A 21,914-nucleotide genomic window follows, 5' to 3' on the forward strand; every position below is an offset into this window, starting at 1 on the left:
AAATGGGACCCACAAAAGTACCATGTAAAAACAGATATCTCACTCTATCCAACCTCGTCATGACACCGTTACATTGAACCAAGCAGAGATAAAATTTGTATGGCTGCTGGTTACCTAGTTACATGGTAAGCTTTGTTTCTGGCACGCAATACAGTACATGTATATACAGATGACCACATCATGTAAGAGTGAAAGCCAAGAGTAGAAGAAGCAAAAGACTCAGATATCAACAGATAGACAAAATGGCGTGCATATGGCTTAACAGAAGACACACATCCGTTTCACAAAACTGAATTTATTTTTTTTTGGGGGGGGGGCAGGGAGTGGTTTGGGTTTTTTTTTTTTTAGAAGATCCACTACACTTGCACAAGACAAATGACATAATAATGACAGTCCAAACACCATGTTATTGCTTTTTTTTCCCAAAACTTTATTCAATGTACATACAAGAGTAAAGTGCAGCCATTGCGAAAACGTAAACCAAGACAATTGATTCCTTGGCTATTCACCATGATATGGAAGATGTTCTCTAAATACAATGATAGTGACCAGTCTTTCAATCATTACTCAGAACTCTGGGAGCAAACAATATTCAATGAAATGATATCAAATGCAAACATTCCTGCCACACTTTGTAATTCATAAGAAGTCATAATGTGACTGTCATTACAGTGATTACACAAACCAGTCTTGAGGCAACTCTAGTTTCTCTTCTCATCGATTCATGGTGTAAAGTAAAACACTGGTATCATTTATTCAGCAGTACCTGTACGAATCTCTCCGTTCTATCAAAATGACTAGCTCTTCCCTTGCTCCTTGCCCCCCCCCCCCCCATTCCTTATTTGGGGTGTGTAGAATAAGGACTGTACAATATGTTGTACAATAAGAGTATATACAGTGTACTAAATCTTATCGTTGATATGTTCAGAACAATTTCTATGCTTCCTCACTGCACATGTGAAGGGTACGGGTTTGGTATCTCCACCACATTTGGGGATGTATCATCTCAAAACAGGCATGATTTGACATCAATTTGCCTCAGCCATGACTCCAATACTTCAGCTCTCAAACTTCATAGATGAAGTATCAGTCTGACATTCATTTAGAATGTCTTGCAGTACAAGATGTCAGCTTGCATATTCACAATTTTTGTATCTCTAGTTTGTTGTAATCTAAGATAAAAAGCAACAGCTGAAGAAAAGAGATAGTGTTTTCACTTCGCTTGACTTACTAATTTATATCAATAATTTCCCACTGTGAGATCAGATTTTTTTTTTTTTTGGAAAAAAAAAAAAAATCAACCTGCTTTAAGAATACTGGACACACAATTTAGAGCAGTGACTGGCACGCAGGTCGCCTGCTTAAACTACATACACTGTGCGTCTTTGGTAAGATGTGGAAATTACTGGGAATGACTTTAAATTGTTTTGGCTGGACGTTTTTCTCATTTCACACATAACGCTTGAGAATAAATTAATCATTTGTGACAAGCATGTATGTTTGATTATCAAAGAGATGAATCACATATGTTAACACGAACTTAAAACACACACACACACACACACACACAAAACATACAAAGATTTTATGACACAGGTAAATGACAAGTGACAAAAATACAACTTCTTGATCATGTTTTATAAAAGACATGCAAAAGAACTTGAGTTCCCTGAACTTTGAGCAATGAAAATTACTTGGTTTATGAAACCCAGCAAAACTCAAACCTATCCCTCATCAATGTCATGATTTGAATCTGTTTTTAAAGCTAGTGTTGCACCAGAGAAGACAAGGTTATCTTCAGCTTGTGAGTTGTGTGCATACTAAGTGGTGGGCTGTATGACTGCCCAGAGAGACATCTGGCATACCATGCAAAGGTACAGGAAATCGCCATACAAATGATACATGAACAGAAATAACTTACATTTTGAAGTATCAAGATGAGGGAAACAAACAGATACATACAAATAGGAAATAAAAAGTAAATGGGAGTGTTGATGTCAATATTAAGGTTGTGTAGAGAACAGACACCTCCCTTAACCATTGCTCTTTCTCTCCTAGAAGACAGGTGTCTTCCAATCTAATCAAGACATGTGTCCTTTGGTCCTGCATCACACAAGATACTGGCTCTAATATATATACCACTCTGACACAGTAAGACTGTATTTTGTGGCCATGCCACTATGAAGTCATCTTTCAGTCATATCACCTACAACATGTAACATTCCATCCCTTGGGGTTGTACACAAAGTAAGACATCAGGTGGTATTGATGCTGGGGTTTGCCCATCTCTGACTCCACCCATGCTGTACTCACAGATGACAGCCTTGCTACAGTTCATGTGGTTCAATGGTGTCGCATAGTTCACGAACTACACCTCTCACACAGTTGGTGCAGTGCCGTGTCTGGCTGCATCGCCTTGCTTGTGCTTCAAACAGCATGCCTCCATTCGCCTTGCATCCATAGGGCACAGGATAGCACTGTTTCAAAGTCTTCATGATAGTTTATCATACAATGGCATACTGTTCATAGAGTAGATCTCTCACTGTAAAGTAGTCTTCGCAAACAGCTCCTTCCAAAGTTAGGTGGCCTTTCTCATTCTGGAGGATAAAAAATGGGAAAACAGTTATAGTCATAAACATACTCTATCTAATAAAATACCTATTCTGTCCTTTCATTCTCCTTCACTTTAACAAAAGACAAAATTATTCACATCTTTTTATTTGTCGATAGTAATTTACAATTAAATCAGATATATCGTCGCCGGTCACACGAACCGACGAATCACTCAATTTTGGGTCAAATTTTCGATTTTGAGATGTTCAATCATTTCGATAGTAGATATTCCATAGTACATATTCTGAAATTCTCAGTGTGTAATTCAGTATAATTTTTACGTAGTTATCACTTTTGCAGAAGTATGTAATTCCATTTGTGAAAATTATTTGTTTTCCCCATAGACGCGTGTGTTAAAACAATCAGGCGATTCGACGGTTCGGTGACCGCGCGTACTAGTACGCGCGGTCACTGAACCGACGAATCAGTGCGCATTGACTTGCGTGTAATTTTTGAGATTCAACAGTTCATTGACTGCGCGCATAGTGCGCGTACTATGTAATACATGTGTTGACAATGACAACGCTCAATGTGGCGTATCTAGGGGGGGGGCAAGGGGGGCACGTGCCCCGGGCGCCACTCCTTGGGGGCGCAAAAAAAAACAAAAACAAAAAAAAAACGAAGAAGAAGAAGAAGAAGAAAAAAAAAAGAACTCGCCCGGAAGGGGGGAGGGAGAATGGTGGGGGGGCAGAAAACAAAATCAAACAAGATAAAAACAAAACAGATGATGACGCGGACAAAATGACAATGTTTATTGTGTTCACACAAAAATTCCATGTTCTGTGAGCTGAAATGCAAAAATTTTCGGCTCGCTCGCTGCGCTCGCTCGCCAAAATTTATATAAGAAAGAAGGTAAGAACAAAACGTGATGATGACAAAATGACAGTGTCTATTGTGTTCACACATGTCATTTTATATTTAGCAGGCAAAATGTTTCACGGAGCAGCGGCTGCAAATTCTTTCGTTCTGAAGCGATCGCCGATTGGATCAAAAGACGACGCCAACGGTTTCGAACATACGGGGGAGGGGGGCGCAAAAAAACCCGAATCAAACAAGATAATAACAAAACGTAATGATGACGCGGAAATATACAAATTTCGGCTCACTCGCTCGTACTAATTTAGAGTATTTTTTCAAGTCCTCAGTTTGTTGGTATAAATCGTTATCTATAAGGCCGTCACTATATCTTGATTAGAATTGTAAGATTTAATAAGCAAAAAAATGACAAGAGTTTCATGATTTGTAAGCTGAAATACAAAAATTTTCGGCTCGCTCTCTGCGCTCGCTCGCCAAAATTTGTATAAAAAAAGAGAAGAAGATAAGAACAAAACGTGACAATGACGCGGACAAAATGACAGTGTCTATTGTGTTCACTCATGTCATTTTATATTTAGCAGGAAAAATGTTACACGGAGCAGCGACTGCAATTTCATTCGTTCTGAAGCCATCGCCGATTGGATCAAAAGAGGACGCCAACGGTTTCGAACATACGGGGGAGGGGGCGCAAAAACAAAATCAAAAAAGATAAGGAAAAAACGTAATGATGACACAGAAATATACGCTCGTACTAATTTAGAGTATTTTTTCAAGTCCTCAGTTTGTTGGTATAAATCGTTATCCATAAGGTCGTCACTATAATTGTGAGATTTGATAAGCAAAAAATGACAAGAATTCCATGTTTTGTAAGCTGAAATACAAAAATTTTCTGCTCGCTCGCTGCGCTCGCTCGTCAAAATTTGTATGAAAAAGATAAGAATAACACGTGATGATGACGAGGACATATACAAATTTCAGCTCACTCACGCGCACTAATTTAGAGTATTTTTTAAAGTCCTCAGTTTTTTGGTATAAATTGTTATCTATAAGGACGTCACTATAATTGTGAGATTTAATAAGCAAAAAATGACAAGAATTCCATGTTTTGTAAGCTGAAATACAAAAATTTTCGGCTCGCTCGCTACGCTCGCTCGTCAAAATTTGTATAAAAAAAGATAAGAACAATACGTGATGTTGACGAGAACATTATACAAATTTCAGCTCACTCGCGCGCACTAATTTAGAGTATTTTTTAAAGTCCTCAGTTTTTTGGTATAAATCGTTATCTATAAGGCCGTCACTATATCTTGATTAGAATTGTAAGATTTGGTAAGCAAAAAATGACAAGACTTCCATGTTTTGTAAGCTGAAACACAAAAATTTTCGGCTCGTTCGCTGCGCTCGCTCGCCCAAATCTATCAAAATTCATTACATTTAAATCACCCTCAAAAAGGTCCCTTTTAAGTGCTTGAAAAAGCAGGGATGGGGTTGGGGTTGAACACTTTTTCAGAAATTAGGGGCGCAATTTTCGTGCTTGCCCCGGGCGCCGTTTTCCCCAGATACGCCACTGCTCAATGTACATGTACATAATGGACACACATGGAAAATGACAATGTTCTTTGCAGACCGAAAATACATGCATGCAGCTCTTTGACAATTTCTTGCTTATTTGTTAACAATACAATTCGATAAAAACTTCACAAGTTAGAGCAAGAGTTGAAGTCTGATGTACTACAAAAATAATTGGAATTATAGACATGAAAGTGTAGCAACCATAAGTCAAAAATGGGTTAACTTCAAACGCGATTTTCTCGAATTGTCATTCTTACGCAAACCCGAGGGATTTGTCGGTTCGTGTGACTGGCGACGATATCATAATATATCAAAAAGCAATCTGGACCCAGTTAATGACCACAAATAACAACTTACATGTGCCTTAAATGTACAAATTTACATTTTGAAGTTCATTGATCTTGACAACAAACTAAAAAAAAAAGACCATTATCTCTCTCTCTGTATAAAGGGAATAAAATTATGATTAAAGTCATCTATTCAACAGAATTTGAGGCCAGAAATGGTATTTTATCTGAATTTTGGTTTTGGCTAACTTTCATATCCCTCTCTGCAATAGATTTATGGCTTTCATAGTCCAGAAATTAATAGATCAGGACCATGTTGCATAAAATGATGCAATCAAGCTTAAGTCAGAATATCCAACGTTAGTCCAGGATCAGCCAATCATAATTAAGTATTCACATACTTATGTTTTATTTTTTGACTTAAAGGACAAGTTCACCTTGATGTACAAGTGGATTGAGTAAATGCAACAATATTAGTAGAACACATCAGTGAAAGTTTGAGGAAAATCCGACAATCCGTTCAAAAGTTATGATTTTTTTAAGTATCTGCGCAATTACTGCTGGATGAGAAGACTACTACAGTGTGTGATGTCACATGCGTACAACGATATAATGAAAATAAAAAGAGAATTTCACAAAATTTTACTTTTTGAATAAAGTGCACATTACATCTTGGACTTGTTACTGATGTATGTTAAGAATAATATTATTCCCCTTGCCTTCTGAAAGAGAGAAGTCGAGTGTTCTTTTGTTATGCGAGAAAAGTGAAAATAAGGTGAATTTTTTTTATACTTTCTTTATACTGTTGTACTCATGTGACATCACAAGCTATAGTAGTCTTCTCATCCAGCCATGACTGAGCAGAAACTTTAAAAATTCATAACTTTTGAACGGATTGTCGGATTTTCCTCAAACTCTCACTGATGTGTTCTACTAATATTGCTGCATTCACTCAACCCACATGTCTGTGAAGGTGAACTTGTCCTTTAAGCGTGATCTCAACTTCTATGCAACAGGGCCCTTGTTTGATAATATGCAAGACAATCAGTTTCTTACCCTCTTGATGGCAATGAGGTTGTTGCATACCAACACCCCTCCAGTAAACTCAGCACTGATGCCATTCTTGGTAAGGGCTTGCTTGATGTCTTGGAACCGAGGTGGATTGATGAACACCTGCTGGTGACCAGGGGCCTGAAGATACACACGTCACATTGAGCAAAGGATAATACACAATAAACAACAGTAAACAGTAAACAACAAAACTAATTATTACAATGGATTACTATATAAACTAATTCATTATCATTACATAGGTAGGGCATATGCATGATAAATAATTGTTGGACTAAATGTGAAAGAGATTATTGTATAAGAGGAATATTTTGCAGTGGTTTTTATTTCTGCAAATTTCATGAATCAAATGATATGTGCAAAATAAGCAACTCCACAAAATATTGCTATCTGTAGCACAAATACTTTGTATATTGCATCTAAGGTTTGGAAAAGCTAAATTTGAACTTGAAAGGGGATATATTTGTTTTATATCCCATCACAATGGTGCCTTGATTGCCAATTCAGCAACTTTTGAAGCTGTCTGACAAGTCTTCATTTGCAAAATATTACACTTGCAAAATAAACACAACATCTCCAGCACAAGGCTCAGATTACGAGGTCTGATGTGAGTTTTAAATTGTACACATCAATGAATCACAATAATAAGTCATATCAACAAAGACTTTGTGGAAGGGAACTCCTTTCCCTTTGACTATAAAGAGAAGAATGCAGTGCGTAATTTCCATTACACATCTCCTCATGCATTGTCACATAACAGCAAATTTGCTATCCCTACAATTTCACCTTGAAAAAAGTATTTATGAAGTGTAATAATACATCCCCAGGGTTCAAACGCTCTGGAATTTACTCCCTGCCTGACTGAGGGTCACTCTTTGAATACAGTGCTCACAAAGGAACTATAAATAGGCTCTTTAAAACTACCAATATCAGACGCTAGACTGATCACACCTGGGCAAACAAGATATCTGTGAATTCAATGCTGCAAATCAAGTCAAATCTACTGTACAAGAAAACCACATAAACGACTGAACAAGAGTGCTAGTTTTAATGATAATGAATAATCCACATAGCTCATTCAGACGAATACCCATCCTTCACAGCATCCTCCTCAGCCAACAGTGCATTTCCCTTTCAGGAAGTGAACAACCTCAATGCTAAACCACAAAATGTGCACCGGTATACAGAATTAGAGGTTTTTTGTTTGTCTTTTTTTTTTAAATGATTATCATTAAGTATCTATTAGCCTGGAATCCATTGCTGGTAATGCTGGTAAGACTCTTCAAAAACGGATAATCATTCATAAGGTATATCTACTGTAATTTTGACATTTGATACCTAATGAATGTTAAATGATTAAGAATATCTTTATGAAACTTGGAACATGTAAGTAAAATCCTGTCACAAATACTAACTGAAATCATGTATTGGAAAAAGGGGGTTGTAAGTTCTCAGTGTCAATTTCATAGCCCAAATTCTATGTTTCTTGCAACTGCAACCAGGTTTTGGAAAGTGATTAAGGTCAAAGAAATTTGGTGCAATGATAACCTCGGATAACTGAAAAACCTAAAGCAATTCACCTGAACAAATATTCTGGGAGAGTGGTCAGATAAAGGGTCATATGATCAAACTCACTATGAGTATAAGGAAACAACAAGATCATTATGTCTGACCAATCATTGGTTAGACAAGTCTGAGATATGGGGTCACAGGTCAAGTCAAATTGTTGAAGATAGCTTCATGAACAATAGAATGAATTTCTTTAACCTAGAGACATTGATAAAAAGTCACACAATTTCTAAATTTGACCCACGACCTCCTATCTAAAATGCCATGGTGTAATGGCATTGTAATTGACAGAATTTGATTGTACAAGTAGGTAAAAAAGCAACACGTTACAAAAGCACACTGGTAAAACTAAAAGGATTTGAACCGAGAGGGATTTGAATTGAGAGGGATGTGAATTGACAGAAAGAGGTAAAGACAAATATGTTGCCATTTTGTTTTCAAGCCTGCTTGGGTTTTTGTTGAAAACATGAGACATATCTTCATGCACTGAATGAAGTCTCAAGGGAACATGTGATTAATAGACAATGGGATTGAGACTGCGAGTAAGAAATGATTCCAACTCACCTCATTGGCTGGTACAACATCCAGCATGGGAATAGCTTCCTCCTCCTCTTCCTCCTCGGGGAAATCCTCATCCTCGTGCTCTAATCCTGATGGCAAAATATGAAAACCACAATTTGTATAGCAACTATTATATGATACTTCTCTGCCACCAAAGAATCAGAAAGACTGAGATTGTTGTTACCTGGTCAACACCTAGTATTTCATGCTCCATACAGAGTGACACAGATATTGATGAAAGTGTGGTTGAGAAAAAGCATGAAAGGATTTTCTACCCGCTCCCTTTATAACAATGGCAAACCATGCAAACAAACAACAACAAAAAAGAATAAAAGGACTACAAGGGTTAGAGGGAAATTCTCTCAGGTAATCTGATTTCTGTGCACACAAATGGTTTACTTAGTGACATGATTATCATTATTCAGGACCATGGGTGACATCTGCCTTTGGACAAAATGTAATGGAATATTAAGGCATATAGTTTATAGGGGTCAATTAAAATCGTATCATCTCTGTCTGCTTACTACACACAAAGATGTTGAAGTAAAAGTCAATAACGGCTTTCCATCAAAACTACGATGTTCATTGATGACAGCATTAGCCACCTGCAAGAGATATTTGAGTTTCAATTCTGTGTTTCACAAGTAATTTTTTTTCACACTCGGTTGTGTAAAATGAATTTTGCTTGTTATTAATTACACAAAATCACAGAAAAAATATTGTTACATATCACAAGCAGAGATATTTGCATGATTCTATCTTCACACTCGTTTCATATTGCACAAAATGCACAAACATTTCTACACCATAAAAATCTCCACTTTTACAATATCAAATAGCTATCATATGACAAACAGAGTTCTCATGATGAAATAAATTAACTTACCTAAGCCAGGAGCTTTCTTCTTCTTCTCCTCTCCATTTACTGCCCCATTCTGGTCCTTCTTTGAGGATTGCTTGGTCCCCAGCTTGTCGGTGGACACCTGTAGATCAAGGCAGCCATCTATCCAGGCAAGTTCTGTCTCTCTCGTCTTGGAGAAGAGGAGGGAGCTAACCAGCGAGTCTTTCAGTTTCACCTGTTGAAACACATCAAGGCAATGGCATCATAGCACAAGTGAAATAACGCTGTTCCAAGTCACACATAGGCACATTCCTCAGTAATTAGTTCAGCCAGGGTTAGCAGAAAATTATGGCTGGATCTTCAATATTTTGCAGTTATGATAACAAAAGTAGTTGTATCCAATGATGTTTTGTTTTTCTGTGTGTATTTGGAAAATATTTTTACAGAGGTTTTTATTTGCTCACTTACAAAAAATGGGTAAATTTTTGTGGACTACAATGACTTTTTGAAGATTTTGTTTTCATTTGTAAACAGGACAAAAGATCTGACAACATGCAAGAACATTTTCCCAAATGAATCAAACATGTTAATCAGAACCATTTTTAACTGCAATCTCATCTAACCCACTGTTTTCTGCAGAAGTGTTTGTTCATTGTTATGTTCCAAATGGCTTAACCTTCAAGGCCTATAGGATAAATAGCAACCACTCGGCTCAAACCTGATAGATGTGGCTTTCCATGGTGGCATCACAGATCTCATTTGCCCTGGGTATGAAGACCTTTGACCCCGAGAGCTGAAGGTGGCAATATTCCGCCAGGTGCTGAGTAGCATTCATCTGGCCTCGAACGAGCACCTAGAATGGCATAGTGAGATTTGAATGACCATCATATCACACTGTATAGGACTGAGTAGATGTGCTGAGGGTGAAAGAATGTCTGTACCTTTCATAAGGGTGTGTATTTCTGTGCTGATTACACACATCACTGCTTAGCTACAGACTTACAGCTTCTACTAACATTTTCAGTTAATGATATATCTAAAACTTTCTCCACGACTGCAAATATGCAAATAACTGCAACCTTCCAATCCCCTTCCTCCCAAAATCTTAACAAGTAATGAGGAGACAGCATGTTGACCAAGACTTCATAAATAAAACTCAGTAACTAAAATGCCTACAAATAGATAGATTTAAATAAATAAATAAATGAACAAATAAATAAACAAATAAATAAATAAATCATTACTTTGAATTTGTCAACAGGGACAAGAATCATGGGACTGCACTTGATTAAATCAACTAGTGATTAGTTGCTAAGGTTTATGTTATACAAAGCCCATTTCTGCGAACTATACAGACTAAATGATAGTATAATGAGAATTGATTGCTACATCACATACAAGTGAATGTGGTACATACCAACTGTCTTGGCTTGACCTGAGTGACAAGCTTCTTGATAGATTCACCATCTGAACGACCCTCAAAGTCAATGAAAGTCACAGAACACCTAGGGGGTAAAACAAACAAGTAGGGAAAGAAAATTAAGGGGAATCATTTCAATTTTTTTTTTTAAAGAGTCAGGATCTCATAATAGATCTGTTCAATATGCTCCATACTTATGTGAGTACTTGTGGTCTATAGCGGTTTGTGAAGTGGTATACATCCTAAAACTGATACCCTTACTGTGTAAGGAAGTCATTTTTTAAGCACAGAAAACAATCAGTATCAGAAATATACAGTGGAATGTGGCTCTCAGATCTAGTTTAGGTTTATGGTTTTGTGTTGCTCTTTTTTGAGGGATTACTTTCAGTGTGGCTCATGAAATGTGAATATGAATGAGAATGGAACACTTACTTCACATCCACGCTTATTTGGCTGGCTACACACTTGGTTGGTATATCACCTGAAAATGGAACAAGAAAAGTGCACAATGACATTCAAAAAGGTACAAAGAGTTGAAATAAATAAGGCAGGAGTAAACAGATAATCAATTCTTAATCATGAGAAAGAAAATTGGTGTGATATCTTTGTGTGGACTCATGTACCAACACAGCACACAAACATCTCCAGTTGTAGACACATGAATTGCAAGGTGTTTTGTTTTATTGATCAGTCCCTCATCGGACACAAGGTGGCATTATTACAAATAGGTTTTCTGGGGTTATGCTAATAACTGATTTGAATAGCAGCATAATATTCATAAACAGTATGAGTTTACTAAGGAGTTAAATCTCAAGACCGTGCATGCCCGAACAATGACTGGAGCACAAACCCGGGCACTCAAATGTGCAGACCTACATGTGATGAGTTGCATTATGGGATTTTAAAAGATAAATTATTGGTTCCTTTGCCTGCTGTTCACATATGCTGTGCAGGGCAAATTATCATGACTTTTACTAAAATTAAGTGGAACTAATTTTTGCATCACAATGCGTATCACAAGAGGTTTTTTCTTTCTTTTAGTGTTCACATACGAGAATTTACGCATCGTGTTGCAAAAACAAAATTTCAAAAACCGTTAATTTCAGGAATGCATGAACAACAACACTTTAATGTCATCATTGGGTCAATTGCATTTCTCTCTGTGCTTGGACGAAGATGATGACACCTTACCTTCAGCAGCATCATCATAATCAGCATCCTCCTCCTCCTGAAAATAAAATACAAATACAAAAGATGAGCAAAAACTTCTTTCTTTTCAAACTCTTGACACAAAGCAGAAGATACACTCCTTTCCTAATGAATGTCTTGCTTTACAAATTTGCTGATGTAAATTTCTCCTCAATTTCTTGAATTCACTTGAACTGTCTCATCACACACTCATTCCTGTTATGAAATGACATGAACACTTACAGTCTCCTTCCGAGTTCCTAACTTCCCACTGTCATTTTTTATTCACATAGATGACTCTTCATTATTACTCTGCTATTTGTCAAACCCCAACAGCAGTAATCTTAGGTAGGTACCTTATGGGTCCTGTCTTGCAAATTCAGGACTTGACTATGATTCAACACTTACATTGAAGTCCTTTTCCTCCTCAGCCAGTAGAGTGTCCTTGATCATGTAGTCTTCTGGTTTGATGATCTCACCGTAGTCATCCCAACGAAGACGCTCCTCGTGGAAGGGAAACATTGGGTACGACTTCTTGACTGTCTTGAAGAAACTTGTTCCCTTTTTCCCAGTCTATTTAAAGAGAGGCATAAAAACAACTCTAACGGTGAATGCACAGACATAACTTGCAACATTGGAACAACAGACTATTGGTCTCAACCTGATGTTAACAGGGGGTAGAGCTCATCTGAATGTCGTGAGGGCTCAGGGGGAAAAATATTGAAGGTAGAATGCACACTCATGCCCTTTAAAGTGGTATCTTTCATCCTACAATGATTAGATAATGACTTCAGGATTCAACGAAATCAGAGGAAAATGATGAAAACCTTCATTTCTCAGTCCAATTGTAACACCTTATAAATCTAGGCAAAAGAAAAATATATGGCAAGTGCACTTTGGGCTCTAATTGCAATCTGAAAGAAACTCTGCATGGAAATTTCTGGCACATATTAGAAAGGGATTTTAACTTAATAATAAGAACATCGACAAATTGCCCTATATCTACATAGGGCAATATGTCAATCAGTTGTAATAAAAAAAGACATCTTGATGGAAGAATTTCATGAATTTGACAAATGAGATGAGTTCTGCTTTCACTTACATCTGTGTTCATCATGAGATCATGTTTGGTTCTTGATCGGCCCATGTCGTCGATCTCCATTTCCTCCTCACTCTCGTCACTGGAGTCTCCCTCTAGTCTCCTGGGGTACCATGACAGAAAGAAACCACACATGACTTAGTAAATACTCAGACCTTAGGAGCACAACACAAAACCAAACAGAGATCTTGATGTAACCAGTGAATATCAATCAAATGTGAAGATTAGTTACGATACTGCACTGTACATACAAGCAAGACATTGAAAAGGAATGTAAGAACTTTCAGCAAGATGTTACCTTCAATAGGAGGGGGCTCTTCAGCCATACCTGTTTTAGACCAGTACCTACCTTTGAGCAGCTTCATTTGCTTTCCTTTCCCTCTCCTTCTCTTTCTCCTTCAGTCTGTACTCTTCCAGTTCTTCTTTCTCAAGCTTCACTCTTTTACTGACCTGACAAAGGAATATGGAAAATGGAAAATTGGACATGTTAAATTGCATTCATGCAACTTTAGACCTGAATCAATTATAAATTTTTTCAGACAAGGTAAATACTTCAAAATGACGTTTATAATTCATTGCAGTTAAAGTTATGAAGAGGATTGCACAAATGATTTACACTTAACTCCACATTTTGTGACATCCCTTTCCTGTCTGTTGATAAAGTTGACCTTTTCCATGAAAGCTAGTAAATAAGAATACATACTGCACTCCCTCATGCAAACACAAATTTAGACCAAGATACTTTTATGGCAACTATGTGTGGTTTAAGTCTTTAACAGGACTGTTGAGAAGAAAGGGGATAGGTTAGTGGAAAGTTGAGAAAGAGGGGTATTATTTTGCTGTAAATTAGTTCCACAAATCTATTCGCACAAGCCTGAAATCTTCTTACCCTTAGCTTCAGTTGCTTCAGCTTTGGGTCTTCAATCAGTTTCCTTGCTAGAGTCCCATGGGGTGTCCTGCTGGTGAGAATGATGCTGTTCTTCTCCTCGGCACTCCACTGGATGAAGAGCTCACGTGAGTAGCCACATTCCATGTCTGGGACACTGGCCAGAACAACCTAGGGAAGGAGGTACAGAGGAGAGAAAAGGAGCTGAAAGGATGAAGTATGTGGCAGAACAAACCTCACACTGTGGTTCCTCAGAATGCACGTTTGTATGCATTACAGGTTGCCTCTCATTCTTCTGCAATGCTACAAATTTAACAAAATCCATTTACTTGTTTTACTTGCATATAAACCCTGAAACATGTTTTGTTCCTACAATGAACCAAACATTGCATTACTCACACTTTTTTACAACAAATAAATCATTCCTTCATCAAACAAGTATCAGTCACCATCATCATCAACTTTCAGTAACACATTTTAGCAACAATCTAAATTTCAACAAACTCCTTTTGTTTGGTTGATGAATCAAGCCATTTTTACCTTTAAAGCTATATCTAAAGTGAATTGCAATGAATTGATTTCAGATGTGAGCTGTTTCCCTTCTGATTGCAAACAATGTTCAACAACAACAATGAAAAACTGACAAACCAGTAAGGATGTTCAACAATAATAAAGAACTTACAAACCAGTAAGGATGTCTTCGATGAATATGGTAGGTCATACAGAGTGAAAAAAAAATGAACTGGAAGAGGTAATGAGCAGCATTCAAAGTTAAATGAGACATTTTTCTGTAAATAAGTGTGACCACAATAGTAACATTGCCCCTCCCCCACCCATCACTGCTACAACCAGATCTGACCATGTGCAGACCCTTAATCTCTCACCTTTGGATCAGGAACTTTGGCCAGTTCTTTCAGTGAATGGCACAGCTTGAGATGCTTGAACTGGAAGGGATTGTTTCTCCGGTCCTCAAAGGCCCGCATCACTTTGTCACTCATCCATTCCACCTGTCATCCAGGCAAGATAAAATTGCAGTTAAAATGAATCACAAAATAGGATAAAGTCACATTATTGCACTTTCTTTCTCTAAATTCAAGGAAGCATGCAAAAAGTTTCAACTGCCCTGCACGGAGATGAATCTGGGGATGTAAAATATTAAAACTTACCTGCGATTTGGCAAACTCCACAACATTGTAGCTGACATTATTCAGCATGGCAAGAGAGAAATTGCCCAAGCCAGATTCCTGATTTCTCCAAAGTTGGTCCTGTTGAAACAAAACAGAAAACTTATGAATGAGAAATTAGTGCACTAACAAACTAGCTATTGCAAAACACTTTCATACGTTGAGTTCAGCATGTGCATGTAACTCATCCTAGATATAATTCATGACAGTCATAAAAGAGTTCAAAAATTTGACATGCATAATTGGCACCTTCACCCTCTCACAAAGGTGTACACTCTTTCTGCACAATATACACGCTGTAAACATACACACACACTGAGGATGCATTCTCATTGACTTGAAAAGTTCTCTAAAAGTCTCAAATGCATAGAATTTGCAGATTCAAATGCATTCCTTGATCAAAAATTATGTTACATTTTGCAAGATACACTCATCAAACTTCATATATACACAAAAGACAACTGAAAATTTGCCCCCCAAAACGACAAATATATTCATCAAATTCTTTGTAAAGTAACTTTGACGCATACAAACACATACCAGTAGCAGAGAGAGCTCCACAACCCGGCCAGCTGTATCCACAGCTATGAGAACATTTCCATCATTCCTCATGGTGTTCATTATGATATCTGGGAGAAGTAAAGTTGGATGAATAAATTCATTTCTGAAGTTAAGTTCTTCTATTACTTTTATTCACAGTGATTAGTGAAACCAAAATGTTTGGACCTGCATATGAATATGTCTCTTCAGCCTACTCTAAACATTCTTGTCACACAAGTGTGACCTCATGAACACGAAACTTCCATGCTTTTTTTTGTTATATCATGAGACATATTTTTCAGACCTCACCATCCATCAGCAACCAAAGTCACTCAAAATATTGTTACAACCAATCCATCTTTCAGAGTTTGTCTCCAGACAAATCATCATCATAATCATTTCATAGCAAATCTTATGTCAATGAATCACTTTGATTTCAAGTCAGAAACATTCCCTTGGCAGAAATTTTTCATCAATTGTTTTTCCACTTCTCCTTAAACAGGGCTGCACACTAACCCATTTTTTCTACTGGTCTGATCTGTCTGCCGGACCAGCAGGTACCCAGTCATTCCATTTTTTACTGGTCCACTCCTGAAAATGTTACTGGTCCAACATTGATTTTTACTGGTCAGGACCGTCAGACCAGTACCAGTGTGCACTGCTGCCTTAAAATCTTGTGATAACATTATCATCCTCATTATCATTATGATCATTCTTACCTTTCAATATTATGTCATATTGACAGTTTTTGTAGAACACAGCAAATGAAAAAAAATTACACAATGATGTAACACTAGTCAGCTATGGCAGTGACAACCTCTGCCCAGATATGACATTGACACAAAAAGGCAAATGAATGGTGGAAAGAACTTACCCATCAATTTTTCGTCCCTCGCCCTCCGTCTAGCCTGGACGTATGTGGCATTGAAACAATCAGTGATGAGCAGGCTCGGCCTACTGATAGTCTCCAGGACTGCCCCATTGAGATGGCGCTCTTTCTTGTGGTTGTAGTCCACTGCGTATATGATCTCCTCCTCACCATCTTTGACAATCTTCCAGATGGTGCCACCGATCATGTGACCTCCCGGCAATGGGGTGATAGTCAAACCATGACCTTTTCCTTCAGAGGGAAGAACAGAAAATAAATGATTACTGGTATCTTGTACCAAGAACAGTAGACATATACTGATGCATACCTGCCAACCCTGAGACTTAAAGGTAGGGGATACCTTTTACAGACCTCCCAAAATGCAGCAAAACATTAAATATGAACCTCAGGGGACTTGTTTAGGCCACTGCTGAGAAATTTGGAAGTCAACAGTTATCTACAATTTGAATAAAGCACAAAACTCAACTACTCAGTAGTTCTGTGTGTCAGCCACACTTAAGCCTTTTTGTTGCAGTCTTCTGTATTTTTTTATCTATAAACACAAATCTAAAAGTATAAGAGCTGATGTAATAAGATATAGAGTGTGTGGTAAGAATGTATCAGAAATGTTTGTAAGTTTTGATGAACTTTCTTCACAAAATATACATGATGGACACACATGCAGTGCACGGGTCTGCAAAGGTAGCCTAGTAATGTACCGGAATTTACGGTGAGCCCCGAAAAAAATTAAATTCAAAATCTAACGGTCAATAAAAAGGTACTAAATGTTACCTTCCATTTTCAATACTTTATGGGAGTTTCTAAAATGATACTCTCTTCAACATACCACTGTATTTATACAACTCTTCATTTAAGGCATGCAAATGGATTCCCTACCTTTAATAAATCTGAACAAAGAAAGAAAAATTATTTGAAAATCTGAACTTTCATATATTTCATATACTTAACTATTAACAGATATTTCCAAAAAAAATCAGAATACACTGAAATTAATGCGTTTTCTTTCAGTGAAAAATCTGAATATTACAATTAAAACTGAACAGTTGGCAGGTATGCTGATGGAATATTTAAAAACATTTTTCCCTTGCAAGGTTTTATCCAACTACATGAATGCATTTCAGAATAGGCCAAAGAGACATTGGTAATGTGAATAGGGAGTTTTTCATTATTGCAAACTGATAATGCTATTGAAATTAAAAATACTATGTTCATGAAATGTAATTGCAACACTGTAGAATAAACATGGAACAGTTTGTGCCTGAATGGCCAAGCTACCTTGAAGCCGACACTTAACACTCACGTAGTACATTTCAGTATAGACCTAAAAGACATGGGTAATGTGCATAGACAGTTTGTAATGGTTGCAAATTGACAATGCTAACAAAACTGAAAAGTCTATGTGACAAACGTTATTGTAACACTGTAAACTATAACTGGAACTGAATGGCTAGACTTACCCTTGAGACTGACACTCTGTGAATACTTCAGTTGGACAATCTTATCAAATGCAGCATCAACATCATCGAGGCTAAACATGTCAAACTCCTCATAGTTGTGTCTCGACTGTGTAAAGACAAGAATAACAGGGTTACTACCCTAGTTACAGAAGCTGATGAAAAGTTTGTTTTATGTGATGATGACAAAGAACAGTCCCTTGGCTGAAGGCTTCCTCCAGTAGCTGTGCTTCCAGTGATCTACAATAGGTCTGCATTGGGACTTTTACTTGAGGTAAATTTGGCAGGTCCTGTGTAGCAAACTGTTTCTCACTGGAGTATCGTTATGTATCATATACCCTTTTGTATTCGTGATTAGGAGTTTTGCCCCATCAAAATATTCAATCTGTGTAGGGATCTTAGTTCAATCACTAATAATCATAATTTAATTTCTGTAACTGTCTATTAATTCAATATCAATTTTATATGCATTTTAATCATATTCCCTGTTAAAATGAATCATCAAGATATCTTGGATATGCATCTGTGCACATAAATACTGCTACTGGAGAAATGGCATTATGACTGATATGATTTAGATGTGGATTGATCTTCTTTTTTTTTTTTTTACAGGATGAAATGGAAGGTGCTGTTTATTAAGTTTATAAGTCATAAATTACATCTTAGATACACTGAAGTGGACAGTAACCTTGTGGGTAGCTATGATGGCACGGTGACTTTACCTGAAACAAGTCATACATAAACATCTGCCCCATCTTGTAGACTGGTATTGTGGCATATATGGGGCAGGTCAAGTTGCACTTGCCCACAAGGTAGGGTAGGGCACCCAGGTGGAGGTTGTCGGGGTAGGAGAGCAGCACAGCGTCTATCTGGTGAGTGTGCCTAGAGAGAAAACCAAAGTTTTAATACATCACATCCAGACAAGATGAGTTTCTAAAGGTAATTTGACATTAACATGAGTATAATGATGCTAGACTGGACATGAAATGAGACGAGCGTTTTGCGAGCTTTTATATTGTAATTGTATTGCCGTTTGGCTGCATATTACAATATGCATTTCTATTTGAGAACTCTCATCTACGTTATCTAAAATCTACTTTTGGAACTTCACATCATGTTAACAATATGCTTGGCCCCTCAACACTATGTTGCGAGCACAGGGACTGCTTTATTCTTTGAAAGTATACATACATACATCATGGTATTTTAGCAAGGAATTTATTTCACAGGCTAAGAGAAATGATACGATATTTAAATGATATATGTATGGTACAATACTGAGTTGATATGAGACCATGATATGATATCACTTACTTCTTGATGGCCTCGATATTCTCCATACTGAAGTGCTCATCCCAACCACAGTCAAGCAAGAACCTGAACTCATCGACCTGCAGCATGTAGCAAGGAGGAGACTCGTCCAGGACCCCAGAGAATGGGGTCAACTTGATGATGGACGTCATCCTGCTTGCTCAGTGCCTCCCTCACCTAGATGACCGGCTTTGGATGAAGCCCAACTACTCAGAGTTCGAGTGACAATTCCTGAAGTTCACCGCCTGAATACAGTCAATACAGTAAATACAGTAAAACAGCTAAAAATTAGATCAACACTTCATAAATACAAATGGGAGATGAACATTATATCTAAAATTGTCAAGCAGTATGTATCACATGCAGGAACTTCGGCCATGAAATCAATAGCTCAGTAAAAGACATATCAATTATCAAAATTTTCGATGACATGTTCATCCTTGACGAAGGATAAGCAATTTCTATCATTTGGTTTTGCAACACATAAATATTGTAAAGCATCACCTGGTACCTGCAATAAAGCTGAGAGGTCGCAATGTGTGAAAACCAAAATTTTCACAAGTTATGGTTCATAAAAGACTGAATACCTACCACAGCAAATGACATAATTTACAAACATTACAACATCAGTCTTCTCAGCCTCAGGCGTCAGGTGGGTACATACATCTACACTACACAATCATACCCCCATTCCACATAGTCTTAAATAGACCTTTCTAGATTTCTTACTAACGTTAGGACACAAGGGCCCAGCAAGACCTCTGAAACTGAAAGACCACTGAAAGACCATAAAAATTAGCAAATCTCTCAACAATCTTCCAGTGAACTTTGAATCCTCAGATCTCCAATGTATAATATGATTCCCAAGTCAAGTGATTTTTTTTTTCTAACTCTTGAGTGAATTTTATGCCATGGTCTCCTCCATCGTCCATCACGACAATAGCCTAGGCATGGTCTCAAATATGTTTTGAAACTGTTCAGCAATGTTCAGGAAAGTCTGGCCTTAAAGTGGTATTCTACTTCTTCTTCCAAGTAAGTGCATCCTTCTTGCAGAGTATTGACGCACTTTCAGCAGTATTTCAGCAATCTCTGCATGAGTGTTCAAGGGTCTTACATGTCTCTGCTAATGATGATAGAGGAGAAAATTGAATGACATTGTCTGGGAGTCAACAACGAAACTACTAACAGAAATTTCAATAGGTGGGATTACGTTCAGAACAAAATCTGCGGGGTCCTTCAACTTGTCTAATTAAAACTAAATCGGGGAAAATTTTAAGGAATTTCAAGGAGAAAACAAGGTGAAGATACGATCTACTGTATTTCAGGATAAAACTGAGGGGACTTACGTAATAAACTCTTAATTATCAATGACGAATTTCCATCACATCACACTATGACTGTATTCGCACTCTCGGCTCTCTCGGACTCATGACTTCGTACAAGAGTATACAGTGCTAGTGTAGAAGCGCATGAACTTTGCTTCGTACACAGCACAGCATGCATTATGCATGTGCAAAGCTTGTCAACTTTGAGTCGTAAAAAACACACACATATTCACAAACACACGTGACACACACACGACTTGGACGCCTTGACAGCAGCTAGCTACTATACTCTCAGTACTGGTAGTTCGTAAGTGGCGTGGCGCACTATAATTTCTCCAAGACAGGGATCGATGGCATAACTTTGGTTGAGATGGAGATTGTGAAACAAAGTAAAGCAAAGCGGTCCTAATAAAAAGGTAGGTACCACCTTTTATGAGGATCTCTCCGTTCCTGGATATCTAAGCCATTTCAAAACATATTTTCATCAAATAAATGTTAAAACTTGAGTCCTCTTAGTGTTGTACCGGTATGTTCTTTAATATTTCATCCAAGTTGTTTCTTATTATCTTGCAAAAAAGTTAAAAACCAGAATCCCCATGTTTTATTTCTTTGTGTCACTGTGTACATGTGCATATCAGATCTCAAATGCACATTTGTTGAAAATCTCAACTTTTGGATTACAACTTTTTTTCAAGGTATGATATCACAGACTGTATAAAACAGAAAGACAAAGTAATTGCTACATAAGTATGGTACAAGGAATGCACTGCACACAAATTGCATGTATATTCTTTCTTCCTTTCTTTTCTTTTTTTTTTTTTTGGTGGGAAGAAATTGATTGAAACCAAGAGCTCAAGTCAAGTTTGAAAAATTATGAATGTCTGCACAAACATACTATTATGCAAGATATACAAATATGCCACACAAACAGAACATATTGTGGTGCACTGGCGGATCCAGAGGGGGGCGCAACCAGTGCACAACCCCCTTTATTTTTCGTTAAAAACAAAAGAAATAAAAAGAAAAAATGAAATGAAACATGGAAGTGGTATCAGAAATATTAGTTGTGCCCCCCTTTATAGAATTCCTGGATCCGCCCCTGTGCGGTGTGTGTGTGTGTGTGTGTGTGTGTGTGTGTGTATGTGTAAGTGATATATATATATATATATATATATATATATATATATATATATATATATATATATATATATATATATATATACATATATATATATATATATATATATATACATCTGTATATATATCTGTATATATATATATATACACA

The 21,914-nt window shown here is 37.2% G+C and overlaps 1 protein-coding gene across 1 annotated transcript; it reads right to left on the reverse strand.

The window, feature by feature from the left end:
• Positions 1 to 412: 412 nt before the first annotated feature.
• Positions 413 to 20,696, reverse strand: LOC140233307 (cleavage and polyadenylation specificity factor subunit 2-like). The gene is made up of 20 exons (XM_072313420.1): positions 20,648 to 20,696; positions 19,305 to 19,546; positions 18,713 to 18,872; positions 17,994 to 18,099; positions 16,522 to 16,767; positions 15,648 to 15,736; positions 15,090 to 15,188; positions 14,808 to 14,930; positions 13,927 to 14,094; positions 13,387 to 13,487; positions 13,041 to 13,140; positions 12,347 to 12,511; positions 11,942 to 11,978; positions 11,183 to 11,231; positions 10,748 to 10,835; positions 10,049 to 10,183; positions 9,376 to 9,565; positions 8,493 to 8,578; positions 6,345 to 6,479; positions 413 to 2,597 (listed from the first exon to the last, which is right to left on the reverse strand). Exons 2-20 carry the CDS (start codon positions 19,451 to 19,453, stop codon positions 2,505 to 2,507), a joined length of 2,319 nt encoding a protein of 772 aa, XP_072169521.1. The 5' UTR covers positions 19,454 to 19,546; positions 20,648 to 20,696; the 3' UTR covers positions 413 to 2,504.
• Between the last annotated feature and the right edge of the window lie 1,218 nt (positions 20,697 to 21,914).

This window comes from Diadema setosum, chromosome 1 (genome assembly GCF_964275005.1).
Source record: "Diadema setosum chromosome 1, eeDiaSeto1, whole genome shotgun sequence".
Taxonomy (NCBI): Eukaryota; Metazoa; Echinodermata; class Echinoidea; order Diadematoida; family Diadematidae; genus Diadema; species Diadema setosum.

Bases quoted from the DNA above. Each gene is read 5' to 3' on its own strand.
- LOC140233307 (XM_072313420.1), bottom strand. From the start codon at position 19,453: ATGACGTCCATCATCAAGTTGACCCCATTCTCTGGGGTCCTGGACGAG. The intron at 15,737-16,521 runs GTAAGTTCTTTC...TACTTCTCCCAG, and splicing joins GAGGGACGAAAAATTGATGG to ATATCATAATGAACACCATG. The intron at 10,836-11,182 runs GTAAGTGTTCCA...TTTACCCCCTAG, and splicing joins CAAATAAGCGTGGATGTGAA to GTGTTCTGTGACTTTCATTG.